The 12769-nt window shown below is 38.8% G+C and overlaps 2 protein-coding genes across 2 annotated transcripts; one reads left to right on the top strand and one right to left on the bottom strand.

The window, feature by feature from the left end:
* Window positions 1–124: 124 nt before the first annotated feature.
* Window positions 125–4055, bottom strand: ptchd3b (patched domain containing 3b). Its single transcript, XM_077556321.1, has 4 exons — window positions 3342–4055; window positions 3003–3124; window positions 2734–2879; window positions 125–1650 (listed from the first exon to the last, which is right to left on the bottom strand). Exons 1-4 carry the CDS (start codon window positions 4053–4055, stop codon window positions 125–127), a joined length of 2508 nt encoding a protein of 835 aa, XP_077412447.1.
* Window positions 4056–6425: 2370 nt separating this feature from the next.
* LOC144044740 (ras-related protein Rab-18-like) lies at window positions 6426–10587 on the top strand. Its single transcript, XM_077559327.1, has 7 exons — window positions 6426–6614; window positions 6923–6978; window positions 7081–7142; window positions 7710–7782; window positions 7984–8102; window positions 8218–8284; window positions 9386–10587. The coding sequence occupies exons 1-7, from the start codon at window positions 6547–6549 to the stop codon at window positions 9559–9561; spliced, it is 621 nt and encodes a 206-aa protein (XP_077415453.1). The 5' UTR covers window positions 6426–6546; the 3' UTR covers window positions 9562–10587.
* Window positions 10588–12769: the final 2182 nt, after the last annotated feature.

Genomic DNA, 12769 nt, shown 5'->3' with positions numbered 1-12769 from the left:
AAACTTCTGTACTGGAAATGATGTGGAGACAATAAAACAAAACCCAGAATTAGGAAAACTCTTTGTTCACATTAAAACACAAAATACTGAAAATGAATGCTTATACTGTATGTTGCTCATTCTCTCACATACTCCAATTCCTGCATTTCCATAAAATTGTTAGAAACACCGGAATAAACATCAAACCATGAAGCACACCAAAAGTAATCACTAAGAACACAATTTTGAAGAATGTTCTAAACAGATAGCTACCAGATAAAGACAGCACTACCACTCCTAAAATAGTCGACAAAGCTCCTTGCATGATTGGATAACCTAAATGGGCCAAAGCATCCTTGGCTTTCTCATTGGCATCACATTTGGGGCTGGAAACAAATGCATAAGAAACGTGTGCCGAGGAATCCACAGAAAAACCGATGCACATGACCAGGTTGATCAGAGAAATAGAATCCAGATTTACACCCCACAGAGACATGAAGCCGGTCACGCCAACAATGACTGAGCAGATTGCGAACGCCACCCATACAGAGCATACTGGACTGGGGATCAGGAGGAATGAGATGAGCAGCATCACCAACATGGCTACCAGGATGGTTTGAATGGTGTTGTCTAAAATAACAGCGTATTGGTCAAAGTAAATGAAAGAAGGGTGGTATACGACAAGTCCAACTGGGCACTCTTCTGCTTTTTGCCTGAGTCCAGTCATCATTTCATTTGCTGATGTTTTGTTGTTAAGCGTCTTAACGAAAAATCGCGATGCCTGAATCTCTTTGTCTGAACTCCAGTTAATATCAAGACTGAATTCATTCTTTAGTTGTAAAAAATCTAATAGATTGGATTGGAAAGCCTCTTGAGAGCCTGTGCTAAGATTGATGCCATTTGCATACCGCCCAAAGGACTGAAACCAACCAAAAGTACCATTTACATAGTCCAGGTTTTCAAAGTTGGAAACGCATCCAAGCAAACGCTTACTTTCCTCTTCATTCCAGTATGGGAATGGCTGCTTCACTGCAACCATCACATTGTAGCAGTATTCAGAAAAATACCGCTCTTGATTGCTGTAATAGTTACGAATGTAAGAGTCATCCAGAGCCAGATTCTTGATATCCAGTCCTTCCTTTATGATGCAGCAACCATAGATGCTAACAGCAAGATAAAAAGCATAAATAACAAATACACCCGCTTTAATGTATTTGTGGGTCAAAAACGGCCCATAGAAACGCTCAAACATTAGACTCATTAACTCAGGTTTCTCTTTTTGCGTGATTCGATCGTAGCCGCCTCCAGCACAACAGACACTGTAGCTTTTCGAGGGTGCGGATGGCAAGTCCTCTGGGATTCTGGCACAAGTCAACCAGTGTTTGTTCCCCGCTTCCCGGTGTCCATTAAGAGCCATGCAAGCCCCGAGGAACGTAAGGTTGTAAAGGTAGCAGAAGCAAATTGAAATTGCGGCATAGAGGCAGAATGAGCGGACCGAGCCGAAGGGTGAGCTGTAGCCCAGGAAGAGAGCCAGAGCGTCGGTCAGGGTGGTGATAGTGATGGAGATGGCAGAGTCCCTGTAGGTGTCAGCCAGCCGATCGGGAACACTGTCCACCACGCGGGTCCTCTGCCAGCAGGAGGTCATGATGAACATATCGTCAAGTCCAACACCTTAGAAAACACATGGAATTCAAGACTTTTGCATTTTACAACCCACAAACTGTTCGTTGTACAGTGTTAAGCCTTTAAAGAAGGGTGTCCAAACTTTTTCGTTTGAGGGCCGCATACAGAGAAATGAAAGGACGCAAGCTAGGGGCCACTTTAAAAATGTTCAACTTCAATTTATAAGCACACTAAAATTAATCAAGTAAGCAGTTATATATTATATTTTCTAATTAATTTAATAAATGCATAACAGCTTTCTGTTCAAGTTGATTTGAGGCAAATATTTCACGAATTTTTAAGATTTTGGGGTGGCCGTTACCCCTATATCGGACCAAACTAGATCCACCCCTGTACTGAACAGCAGCCGAATCCGATCTCCACAATCAGAACAAACTCTAGTAAGCTGACCATTTTTAAAACAGTTACTTGTGGATCATTAATGTGATATCTTCATAAAATGGATCTTGACACAGAGCAGAAAGTGGAAGAAATTATTTTTCCTTCTAAAATATAATCATCTTTATTCATCAGTGTTTTGAAGAGAAACTTTATTTAAGTCATAATTAGTTTACTTGTATATCTGATTATTTAGAAATATATACCAAAAAAACTTCTTTTTTTTAGTAGTAGTAACACCTATTATTGTTGTTGTTGTTTTTTTGACACGCTCAAGTCACACTCTGCCTCCCCCCAATTTTAGCTTTTTTTGGGGGGTGTCACATCACGGGCCGCTCAAAAGTTAATGGCGGGCCGCAAATGGTCGCCGGGCCGTAGTTTGGACACCAATGCTTTAAAGGAAGGGAATCGTATTTGGTGCCTTATAAAGCATCGAATGGCTCAGTGAGTCCTTCTCATTGCTCAGTGATGTCACTTGTTTCCCCCTTAAGTGTTTATTTTCATGGTTGCAGTCACTTAATGTTTTCTGGAGTCAATACTGTCTTCCATACTAAGTAATTACATTGTTAAAAACCAAACTCAGCTGGCCTCAATCACCAACAGGGGACATAAAGACAACAGGAATTTATTTAAATTTCAATAAATGCAAAATGTATGTCCAGGATAAGCCCTAAATTCCACAACTGTACTTACCTACTATCATAAAAGGAACGGAGGCAACTGTTATGACAAAAGGTTGACCCAACAGCAGTAGCATGCCGAAACCACTAAGGACCGCAAGACCTGGGGTCAGCACGCCGCAGACAGCCACCCACACCTTTGTACGGACATTGTCCAACCTAATGAAATAAAAAAACATGCATTTTAAAGAAATGTGACTTTTTTTAGTGTACAACATTTACTTATGTGTCAATTCGAATGCTCCATGTTTCTGTAAGTAGTTTCAAAAATCTGTTGATGACCTCCAGCATGATAGAACGCAAAACGTGTTGGCAATGGCGTAGGTGATGGAGAATAAACTGATCACCGACGATGAAGATTTCTCAAATTCCCACTGCATGGACATGGAGGTGGAGTATGTTAGCTTTAAAGGGAAGACATATACAGTATATTAATCAGGTTCTGCTCTGTGAAACAGTCTGATACATACATGGACAACTGCACAATTCAAAGGCTAAGGTTGCACCAAAAATGTCGCTTCCACAAAGTGCCATTATTATCTTTGTAACATTCCAAATCTAGCAGCTCTTCCTGTATAATTGCTTTCATTAACCTCTTCAGGTGTCCCTAATGTTGTTTACCTGACTGGATGGTTCATTTGACAGCAAGTTGATGAAAGCTTCCAACCACATGTCTATCTTTCTTTTGTCATCCTCTTGTAGATAATAACGGAGCTGAATGGCGTTTGCGCTTTCAACTAGCGAGCTCTGCCCTTTCAAACGTACACCACCTAAACTTGGATGCAAGGGAACATCACTCAAACCGGTGTGATGCCAAGGATATGTCAGGTTGACGTTGTCTATGTTAGAAGCATTGTATCTGATGATTTCCAGAATGCTGTTGGAGTTACAGGATCCCCTCACTTTAGCGCAAACGTCCATATATTCAAAAGAGTGGTTGTCAAAGTGCACAGCAATTCTCCTAATTCTGAAGTCCAGGTCCAAGATGTCCTGAAGTGCCTCCACTGCCAGAATATTGCTGTCACTGGTTGCAATGACTGATGCATAGTGTCCGTTTGTGCTGAGTCTCAAAGGTGAAAATATGGAATCATTTCCTGGAAATGTCTCCTGGATGTATTTCCTGTCCAACTTGGCTTGGCCGTCAACAGGAGTGAACTGCTCCTCAATGTTGTTGGACAGCCTCTCCGCGAGAAAATAAAATCCACTCCCAAAACCTGCCGAGACAACAAGTGGGGCGATGAGGAACCAGCACGGGTGCGATCCAATAAAAGCTCCCATCATCCCAAAACATATACGTAAAGGTCTCTCCATGCAGTCTGTGTGGCATGTGGCCATGGCTGCTGACTTGGGTCCAAGCTTACAAAGAAAAATGGAAACTCACTACCAGCTGCATTTGTGGTGCATCGGACTCTTTCTAGATGCTTTGTATCGTGAGATTTGCATGATAACAAGGTTGATCTACTTTGAAAGGAATAATAGCGGGAAAAGGTTGGGGAGCGGTTCAATCAAAGTGGCTATTGAGGAGTAGTGGTAGGTGCAGTATGGTTCAGTGAGTCTCCTCAATGCTTGCTACTGTCACTGGTTTGGCCCTCAGGCCTTTTCTTTTCACTGCTTGATGGTCATGCAAGAGCTCAGGACAAACACAATGATTCTCTCTGTGTCACTGGTATGAGTACCTGGTACACGGGCTCTATAGTGCAGGTGTGTGCAACCTGTGACTCTGGAGCCACATGTGGCTCTTTCGTCCCTCTCCGTTGGCTCCCGTGGAACTATAAAATAGATAAATAATTGTAGAAATTAATATTTTTTTTGACATAGGCTATTTTAAATTTTAGATAAAATATTATTTAAATGTATTCATGATTTAGATTTTTTTTTAATGAATAATTAAATATTCAAAAATGGTCCGAGTCAAAATGTTTAAGTTGTCAGTAAAACAGATGAAAGATAGATGAAAAAGTTTTCAAAATTACCTAAAAATGTCCAAATAGTGACCATAAAATGTCCAAAAAGGAGGAGGAAAAGCAAAAAATTACCATCAAATGTCAATGAAATTGCCCAAAATTTTCAGAGAATTGAATGTTAATGATAGAAAACATTCCAAAAGTAACTATAGAATGTCCCAAAACAAAAGAAGAAATCCCGAAAATTTACATAAAATGTAGACAAAATTGCCAAAACAAAAGTCAGAAAATGTATTCTTGAAGGATCTTTGTGCATTTGTCACTTTCTTGTACTCGCAACTGCCACCTCTGGACCAAAGTGTAACTGCAGCATCTGTGTCAGGCTCGTTCATGGTGCATGTGCGAGTATGTGCGCGATCTTAAAGCGACAGCCACAGTTGTCGAAAACATGACTTCAAATGAGGTAAGAAAAACTCCGCCCCTCTCCTCACCAAAGAGACTGTGGAGTGTGAGGGTCCGCATACTCTACTATAAAGGGAAGATAAAAGCTGATTGGTGCAGTCAGAATAAAACAGTCAGGGCACTACATACTTACCTGGGCATTGGTGGAGCATGCATGATGTAGAAAAAGCTAACAGAACAAACCCGGAAAATTACCACAAAATGTCGCATTATATTATATTTTTCTGTTATGGTGCAGTTCTAATTAGCGTCACACTTTTTTCATCGAAAAATTCTCTCGAGGCACACCACCCATAGAAAATGTAAAGCAAAAATTAAAAAAAAAAACTAAACTAAAATGGCTATAGCGTTTAATTTTTAATTTTTTTATTATATCTATTGTATATCAACATAAAGCGCAAATATTTTCTTAAAATCATAAGTGCAAATAGTCTTACAGGTGCATTATGCACATTATAATCAAACTATATAAAATAAATTGCCAATGCTAACAAATATGCAGTGCTTAATTCTATCATAGCCAGCATCATTGTATATAATTACTACTCAAAATCATCCGCTTCTACTTGATCTCTCTGAAAAACATACTTTTGTACACTTTCAATTAAGAGAGTATGGAGATATATCTTCAGTTTATAATTCTACACATTTATAGACCATAATGATTAGACTAACACACTGCTTTGTTCATCGCAATGTTCAAATGCTTGTCGGCTTCAGACATATTTTTTATTATGATTTATTTGGCCCCAAATGGCTTTTTTGACAATAAAGGTTGCAGACCCCTAATCTAGTGGGATGGGAGCAAATCACTGAATCAAATACAAGTAAAATTTGCCACATTTAAAACATGTAATGCAACCAAATTAGAATGGGCAATGACACTTGCAGTTATGCATATATCCTGTTCAAACTTATTAAAATGCAATGCAGCACTTTTTTTTGTTTACTTTACATGTGCTGAAAAACATTCAATACGATTGTCTCCATAAAGGCTGAGTTTGCGTCTCCAATACCTAGCTGTGCCATTTAAAATATATTATTATTATTATTATTATTATTATTATTATTAATCTCAGAATGCTGACCACTTAATTCAGTTAAAATTTCCCAATTCCTCAGTAAACAGATCACGCAAAAATTATTCTTATTATTTATTAAGGAAAAAGAACTGTATTTGGGTTAGTTTTTTTAATGGAAGACCATTCCCGATAATTTAAAAAAAAATCCTCTTTTGTTACCGTCATAGTTAAGATTTAATTTTTATTTTTATTTTTTGTTGTTGTAAAAATGACTGACGTAGTTGTTTTAGGAATGTGATCGACGATTATCGATGACGTCAGACGTACACGTTGGGCGGAAGTTGTGCACGCAGTTTGTCAAGCCACAAAAACAAGCATTCTGTACATTGTTCTTAAAAGCGTAGCAAATCGGTCGACTAACTAACGTTACATCGGAATATGGACGACGACGTACTGACAACTCTGAAGCTGTTGATAATAGGCGAAAGTGGAGTGGGGAAATCCAGGTTTGTTTTGCTCTGAGCTAGCTTGCTAACTTAGCCTGTTTAGTCTGTTGACATTAGTATATTAGCACTGTTTTGCCCAGCGGCTTTTTTGTCAACCTCCAAATGGTATTATATTTTTCAAGTTCATTTGTTGGCAGTATTGCTGCGCTGTAATAATACCTAAACAACATATTTTGTCAACTTTTCACTGCGGGTGTTTTAAGCTGATGCTCCTCATTGTTTTCAATCGCCACCGTGTTGGAATGTCTACTGTTGCATAAAACCTTTAAAGGGTTTTAGTCCATTAACTGAATTTCCTTTACTCACAGCCTTCTCCTGAGATTCACAGAAGACACATTTGATCCAGAACAGTCAGCGACAATAGGTATGCGTCACACAAGAACTCACAAGTTTTTCATGTTTATAACTTCGCAATTCGCAATCCTTTAAAACCCTCTTGTTCCTTTTCTGTTGCACGCTGAATAAGGTGTGGATTTCAAAGTGAAGACACTGGCCATCGATGGAAATAAAGCAAAACTTGCCATATGGGTAAGACGTATTATTATGTTGATACATTTTATTTAAATAGGACCTCATGAAAAACATGATGCAGTGCAATATCTGTCCACAGGGTTGCGACATTGCACAGAACAGTACACAAATTAGTGGTGCAAGACTTGCATCACTTAGAGAAGCGAGATGGATTTTTCTTTTCTTTTTTTAACGTCCTAAGATTAAAGGAATAGGCAACTCAAATGATGTGGAGTGGGGAACATAGGACTGCACTCAAAGCCATTTTAAATAGGGACAAAATATGTACTAATGTATTTTTTATTGAAATAATTTATAGAACAATGTTTTAATTTATATTAATGTTGAAATGTGTATATGGCGCCTTCTTATACCACATGAAAATGTAATCTTACTCCGTCTGTAACTTTAAAACATTGTCTTTACTGTCATTAAACGAGGACCTCATGTGATTGTTTTCTACCCGTTCAAGAGGCTCTTTCTACAATCTTACTACAATGGACCTTCACATACTCGCGCTTCGGCACCTGTGGATTTTTCTTTTCAGTGTTTCTGCCATTTTATTATCATGCCCTCTTCTTATAGGACACAGCTGGACAAGAACGGTTTCGTACGTTAACACCCAGCTACTATCGTGGCGCCCAAGGAGTCATACTTGGTAAGTGCTTAAAAAAAAAAAACTGCAACAATCTGTGTGCCTTTCTTTCTTTCTTTATTTTACTGCTGTAGAATTATTTTTGCATCACGTGAATTCTGTCCGTGTCATTTGATTATCTATGGCTTGTAATATTGGAAAGCACAGTAAATGTGCAGAATTGCCTAACACTCTCTGTTTCTCTTGTTTCTTTTGGGTTGATAGTATATGACGTTACAAAGCGCGACACCTTCACAAAACTGGAGAACTGGCTGAATGAACTGGAAACCTACACAACTCGCAATGATATTGTAAAAATGCTTGTAGGCAACAAGATTGATAGGGTGAGTCTCAAGGGGATTTGCTTCCACAGTTGAGACAATTGTGAAGACACTAATTCAAATATGAAAGCAAATTGTCTATACATATTTAAAAAAATTTTTTTTATTTGGTTTCTAGGATGACCATGAAGTGGACAGAAATGAAGGCCTGAAGTTTGCGAGAAAGCACACAATGCTTTTTATCGGTAAGTGAGTGTCCATGTTGGAGTTCAGTTATTGGTATGCGGGATTGCCTCTTAACTTTTTAACAGAAATTGTGCAAGTTGAAAAAGGGTTGCGTATCATGCTTCTGATTTGTGTTTTTCTGGCCTGATTTATATTGCTTTGATTTTTTTTTTGCTTGGATGCAGCTGTCCAGATCATTTGCATTATGATTAGCATCTAGATAGGCTTTAAATGTTGTTACTTTAAATGCATGTCTGCACGCTTTCCTGAGTTTCTAATTCTCGTATCCAAACTTGCCCTTTCTGGGAAATTAGGTTAACTTTTGCTTTGGAGTTTCCATTTTAGTGCAGCAACCTTAATGAGCAGCTTTGGGCCGAGCCAGACAAGAATGTTGTCGATTTGATCCACTGTGAGCCCGCTGCATGTCTTTTGCCTTCTATATTGACTCATCATGTCTTTTTTTTAACCATTTCCCTAAATGTCATTATCATTAAAAACCTGCATATTAAAGGAATAGTTTCCCCCGTTTTTTCATATTAACTTAGTCACTGCCATTGACGGCTATTTATATTAGTTTAACATTTTTTCCACTTTTGTTAACAAGAGTATGAAAACCTAAAAAAACATATTGTACATTTAGAACAGATAATACAATTTGTGATTAATCGTGAGTTAACTAGTGAAGTCATGTGATTAATTACGAACATTTTTAATCGTCTAAAGCCTCTAATTTTTAATAATATTTTCTTCTTCTTTTTTTATTATTTAAAAATAAGTTATTTTATTTGATTTTTTTTTTAATTTTAAATAAACTTTTCTTTAAAATAAAGAGAGAAAACAATATTAAAAATTAGGGGCGACAGGCGATTAATTTTTAATCATAATTAATCGCATGACTTCACTAGTTAACTCACGATTAATCACCAATTTTATATATGTTCTAGATATACAATATATTTTTTTCTAAGTTTTCATACTCTTGTTAACAAAAGTGGGGGGAAAAAATTAACTAATAGAAATAGTTCAAATGAATTTTTGACGTCTATAGCCGTCAATGGCAGTGAACGAGTTAAAGACTTATGTAGACTTTCTTCATGGTAACCGTCTTCCTTTTTGTTCAGAGGCAAGTGCCAAGACCAAAGACGGCGTACAGTGTGCCTTTGAGGAACTTGTCGAGAAGATCCTACAAACTCCGGGGCTTTGGGAGAGCGAAAGCCAGGGCCAGACGCTGCAACTGGGGAATCAGGAGCAAGGCGGCGACGGCGGGGCATGTGGAGGATACTGCTCCATACCTTGATAGTGGACAAAACAAACAAACCAAAAAGCTTGATAGAAACGACTACAGTCCAGAACCATGTATGAGATGAAGAACGGGGCAGGGGTGGACTCTTTGCACATGACACTTCTTTCTGTATAAATGAATGGATCTGGTAAAAGTAGCCTATTGGCCCCGTAAGTATAGCGTTTGAAATAAACATATGCCAGGGTAGAACACGCATGATGTCACTATACAACCCAGTGAATGTGAGAGTGAAGCTGATCATTTAAACTAATGTTGAGGTGACATGGCCAATGCTGACCACCCTCTGTATGTAGCGGTACTTAATATGGGCGGGTGGATAACCTTCATTTGACCTCTGGCCATGAAAAGCTTTCATCTTTCACAATAACAGTGCGTACAGCACACAGATGCTTTTTACCCTTAACTCAGTTAATGTTTATTTAATGGCCTTATCCATGAAATTGTTGGTATCAGAATATATAAATTTTCTCCCCAATTCTTTGCAGAATCCTCAGACGAGTTGATCGTCTTAAAAAAGTTTGTGGAACTATCTATCCTTCCATATTGTTATTGTGTGCAATGTGGATCTCATAATACAAGAAATGTATTTAAACCAATGTCATTTAATTGCTATATTAGAAATGCTTAGCGTACTGTTTTCTTTTTCATCATGTAACCCAGTTCACCATTTTTCATTATTTCATTTGATTTTACTGTTTGTTTATGATGTGGTCCATGTTTAGTCTTCAAGGTAATGATTTCAGACATGATGCAAGATCATTCCCAAGCGTTTTCTGTTGTGCTGTGTAAAAATTGGTTGCATTTTCACTATTTGTCCATTTATTTTTCTTTCTTTTCATGTTCCCCATCCCCCATTCTACTTAATCCCTTTTGGAGAATGTTTCATCAAATTTCACAAATACAGAATGTCCCAATGAGTCCTGCCTTAACAGTGGGTGATATTCTCTTTGTTTTCAGTATTGTCAAAATTGTACGGCTGCAAACAGAAATAAATGGCACCCTCGGGTTGCGGTCATTCAACACTGTTGTTTAGTAGTCATGTAGTTGTCATGTAATTTCTTTTTGATCTCAAAGCCCACCTAATGAAGAGCAGGTGGGGGAGAGTGCGGGGTATTGAAGAGAACACCTGACTTTGCAAATATTCTCTACAAATTTTATTTTTTTAAACTAGACAAAAAAAGTAGGTCATGAGTGGAAAGATCCTGCTAATGATCTTGGGTCAAATAACTGTGGCAGTGAATGTGTGATTACAAGCTTATGTTTGGTGTCAGGATGTGCTCACATGGAACAGGATGCTCCACTCTTCCACTCAAGGCACACGCAGCGTACCAGACAATTATGATTTTTTTCTCCGGGCTTGTCCTCAGCTCTTGCGGCATGTTGTGTCTATCGTTACCAGTCATTGCATCGCTTCGATTCTGGCACCTTGGCGATGACTAGCACTTTGGGAGGGGTTTTCTGCATATCTAGTTTCACCAAAAATATACAGAAAACTAAACTAATTTGCTCTTTTTGCGCTCATGCCAAAGCCTTAATGGTTTGGTGCAGTCTTTGGAGCTACAGTAAGTTGAAGTGTCATCAAACTTTATCCTAAAAAAAGTGCTTTGTCGCCATGTTGTGTCTATTCATCGGGGTCCACAGTACTGTACTGAAAATCAGCATGATTTAAATTTTACAGAACACAGACTCCAGAAGGTGTGAGGGATTCCCCACTGGTCCATTTAGGATTCAGGTTTAGGAATTGTATTCCTACAGTGCCAACCCAAATTTTTACATAAATCAGAACACGCTACAATCTCACTAACCTGCTATAATGCAGTAGTATCCATCCTAAAAAAAAATGGTTGTGAGACCCTCTGCAAACAGGTTGCTCAAGTTGTTGTGTTTTGTTTACCTCCTACAAATGTCTGGCAAAAAAGCATTTACTCATTAAGCCAATCTCTGAGTGGGTTCTTTCCATATTGTTGCCAGACAGTTAAAAACAATTTAAACATGTCTGTTGCATAAGCAAGAACTTAATATGACACAGACAAATTCATCATGGAAAGGAAACATTTGGCACGTTTTAGTGTTGTCTGTTCTGGCCTTCATGCTAGATGTTGGAGCTCGTCCAGTCATTTTTGTCCCCTTCCATTAGTAGACAGGAAAATGTTGGAAAATAAGGTTCAGACGACTGCTGCAGACTAAACAATTAGCAACCAACTGGGACTGGTTGCGTTGAGATGCTTCCTTAGCACAACAAAGTTGATCTCGAACGAGGGACTTCAAAGTCCTCAGGGGTGTAGTTAAGCATTTGCAGAGCTTAGCTTGGACGGCCTCTTTTTTTATGCATGTCCATATGTGCAGATTGTGCATCTTTGTTTTTGTGTATGATGTATGCATGTAATGAAACAGAAAGAGGTTTAAAAAAAATCACACTAAAACACTTGGTCATGCACATTTGACTAAAAGGACTCTATTATCATGTCCTGCGCAAGTCTACCGCTGTGTGTGTGGGTGAACTTTTCTTTCTTTTGCTATTTTTGTAGATGGCAGCAGATAGAAACTAGTTTTTGCACTGTTGTGGGAGTGAACACAGTGGACTTGCTTCTCATCTAATGGACCGTTTTCACAAAACCCGGAAGCTGAGTGATCGTTGTGTGTATCAACCTCCAGTCCTTTTGTTTTTCTTTTTTTTTCTTTCTTTTGAGAGAGAGCTCAGTATTGTTCATTCGGTAATCTTACCATTTTGACAGGTCATCATCATTGCGCTCTCTCTCTCTCTCTTTTTTTTCTTTTGCCTTTTTTGTATGTGCGCGAGTATGTGCATGTGCGTGTGAGTGTGTGCTCATTAATTCACCTAAAACCTATTAAAAATCCCATACCGTTCACAAAGAAAATAAAGAAAAGTGAAATCCAGCACCGATCATACATCACCTACTCCCCACCGGGTTACCAACCAGAATCTTTCACCAATCCCAGAAACATCTAAATTCCAACAAATTAGGGAGAACGGAAGGAAGGATAGATGAAGCAGAGTGAGATCCACAGACATCAGCCTCCACCGATTCAGCCACCAGAGGAAGAAGCCGATTGTGTTTGAATTTCAGTAGATGCTGGTGTGGTGGATCTGGCATGCATGAAAACCTCCACCAAATGGGGGAGCCGTTGACCCCGGCCAGGACAGAGCAAGCACAACCCCCCAGGGGCCCCTAGGCCACAG

Source organism: Vanacampus margaritifer, chromosome 2 (assembly GCF_051991255.1).
Source record: "Vanacampus margaritifer isolate UIUO_Vmar chromosome 2, RoL_Vmar_1.0, whole genome shotgun sequence".
Lineage (NCBI taxonomy): Eukaryota > Metazoa > Chordata > Actinopteri > Syngnathiformes > Syngnathidae > Vanacampus > Vanacampus margaritifer.
The sequence above is the reverse complement of the archived record's forward strand: the minus strand, read 5'-3'. Positions and strand labels throughout refer to the sequence as shown.

Bases quoted from the DNA above. Each gene is read 5' to 3' on its own strand.
- ptchd3b (XM_077556321.1), bottom strand. From the start codon at position 4,055: ATGGCCACATGCCACACAGACTGCATGGAGAGACCTTTACGTATATGT. The intron at 2,880-3,002 runs GTCATCAACAGA...TTATTTCATTAG, and splicing joins TGCGTTCTATCATGCTGGAG to GTTGGACAATGTCCGTACAA. The intron at 1,651-2,733 runs GTAAGTACAGTT...GTGTTTTCTAAG, and splicing joins CGTTCCTTTTATGATAGTAG to GTGTTGGACTTGACGATATG.
- LOC144044740 (XM_077559327.1), top strand. From the start codon at position 6,547: ATGGACGACGACGTACTGACAACTCTGAAGCTGTTGATAATAGGCGAA. The intron at 7,143-7,709 runs GTAAGACGTATT...CTCTTCTTATAG, and splicing joins AAGCAAAACTTGCCATATGG to GACACAGCTGGACAAGAACG. The intron at 8,285-9,385 runs GTAAGTGAGTGT...CTTTTTGTTCAG, and splicing joins GCACACAATGCTTTTTATCG to AGGCAAGTGCCAAGACCAAA.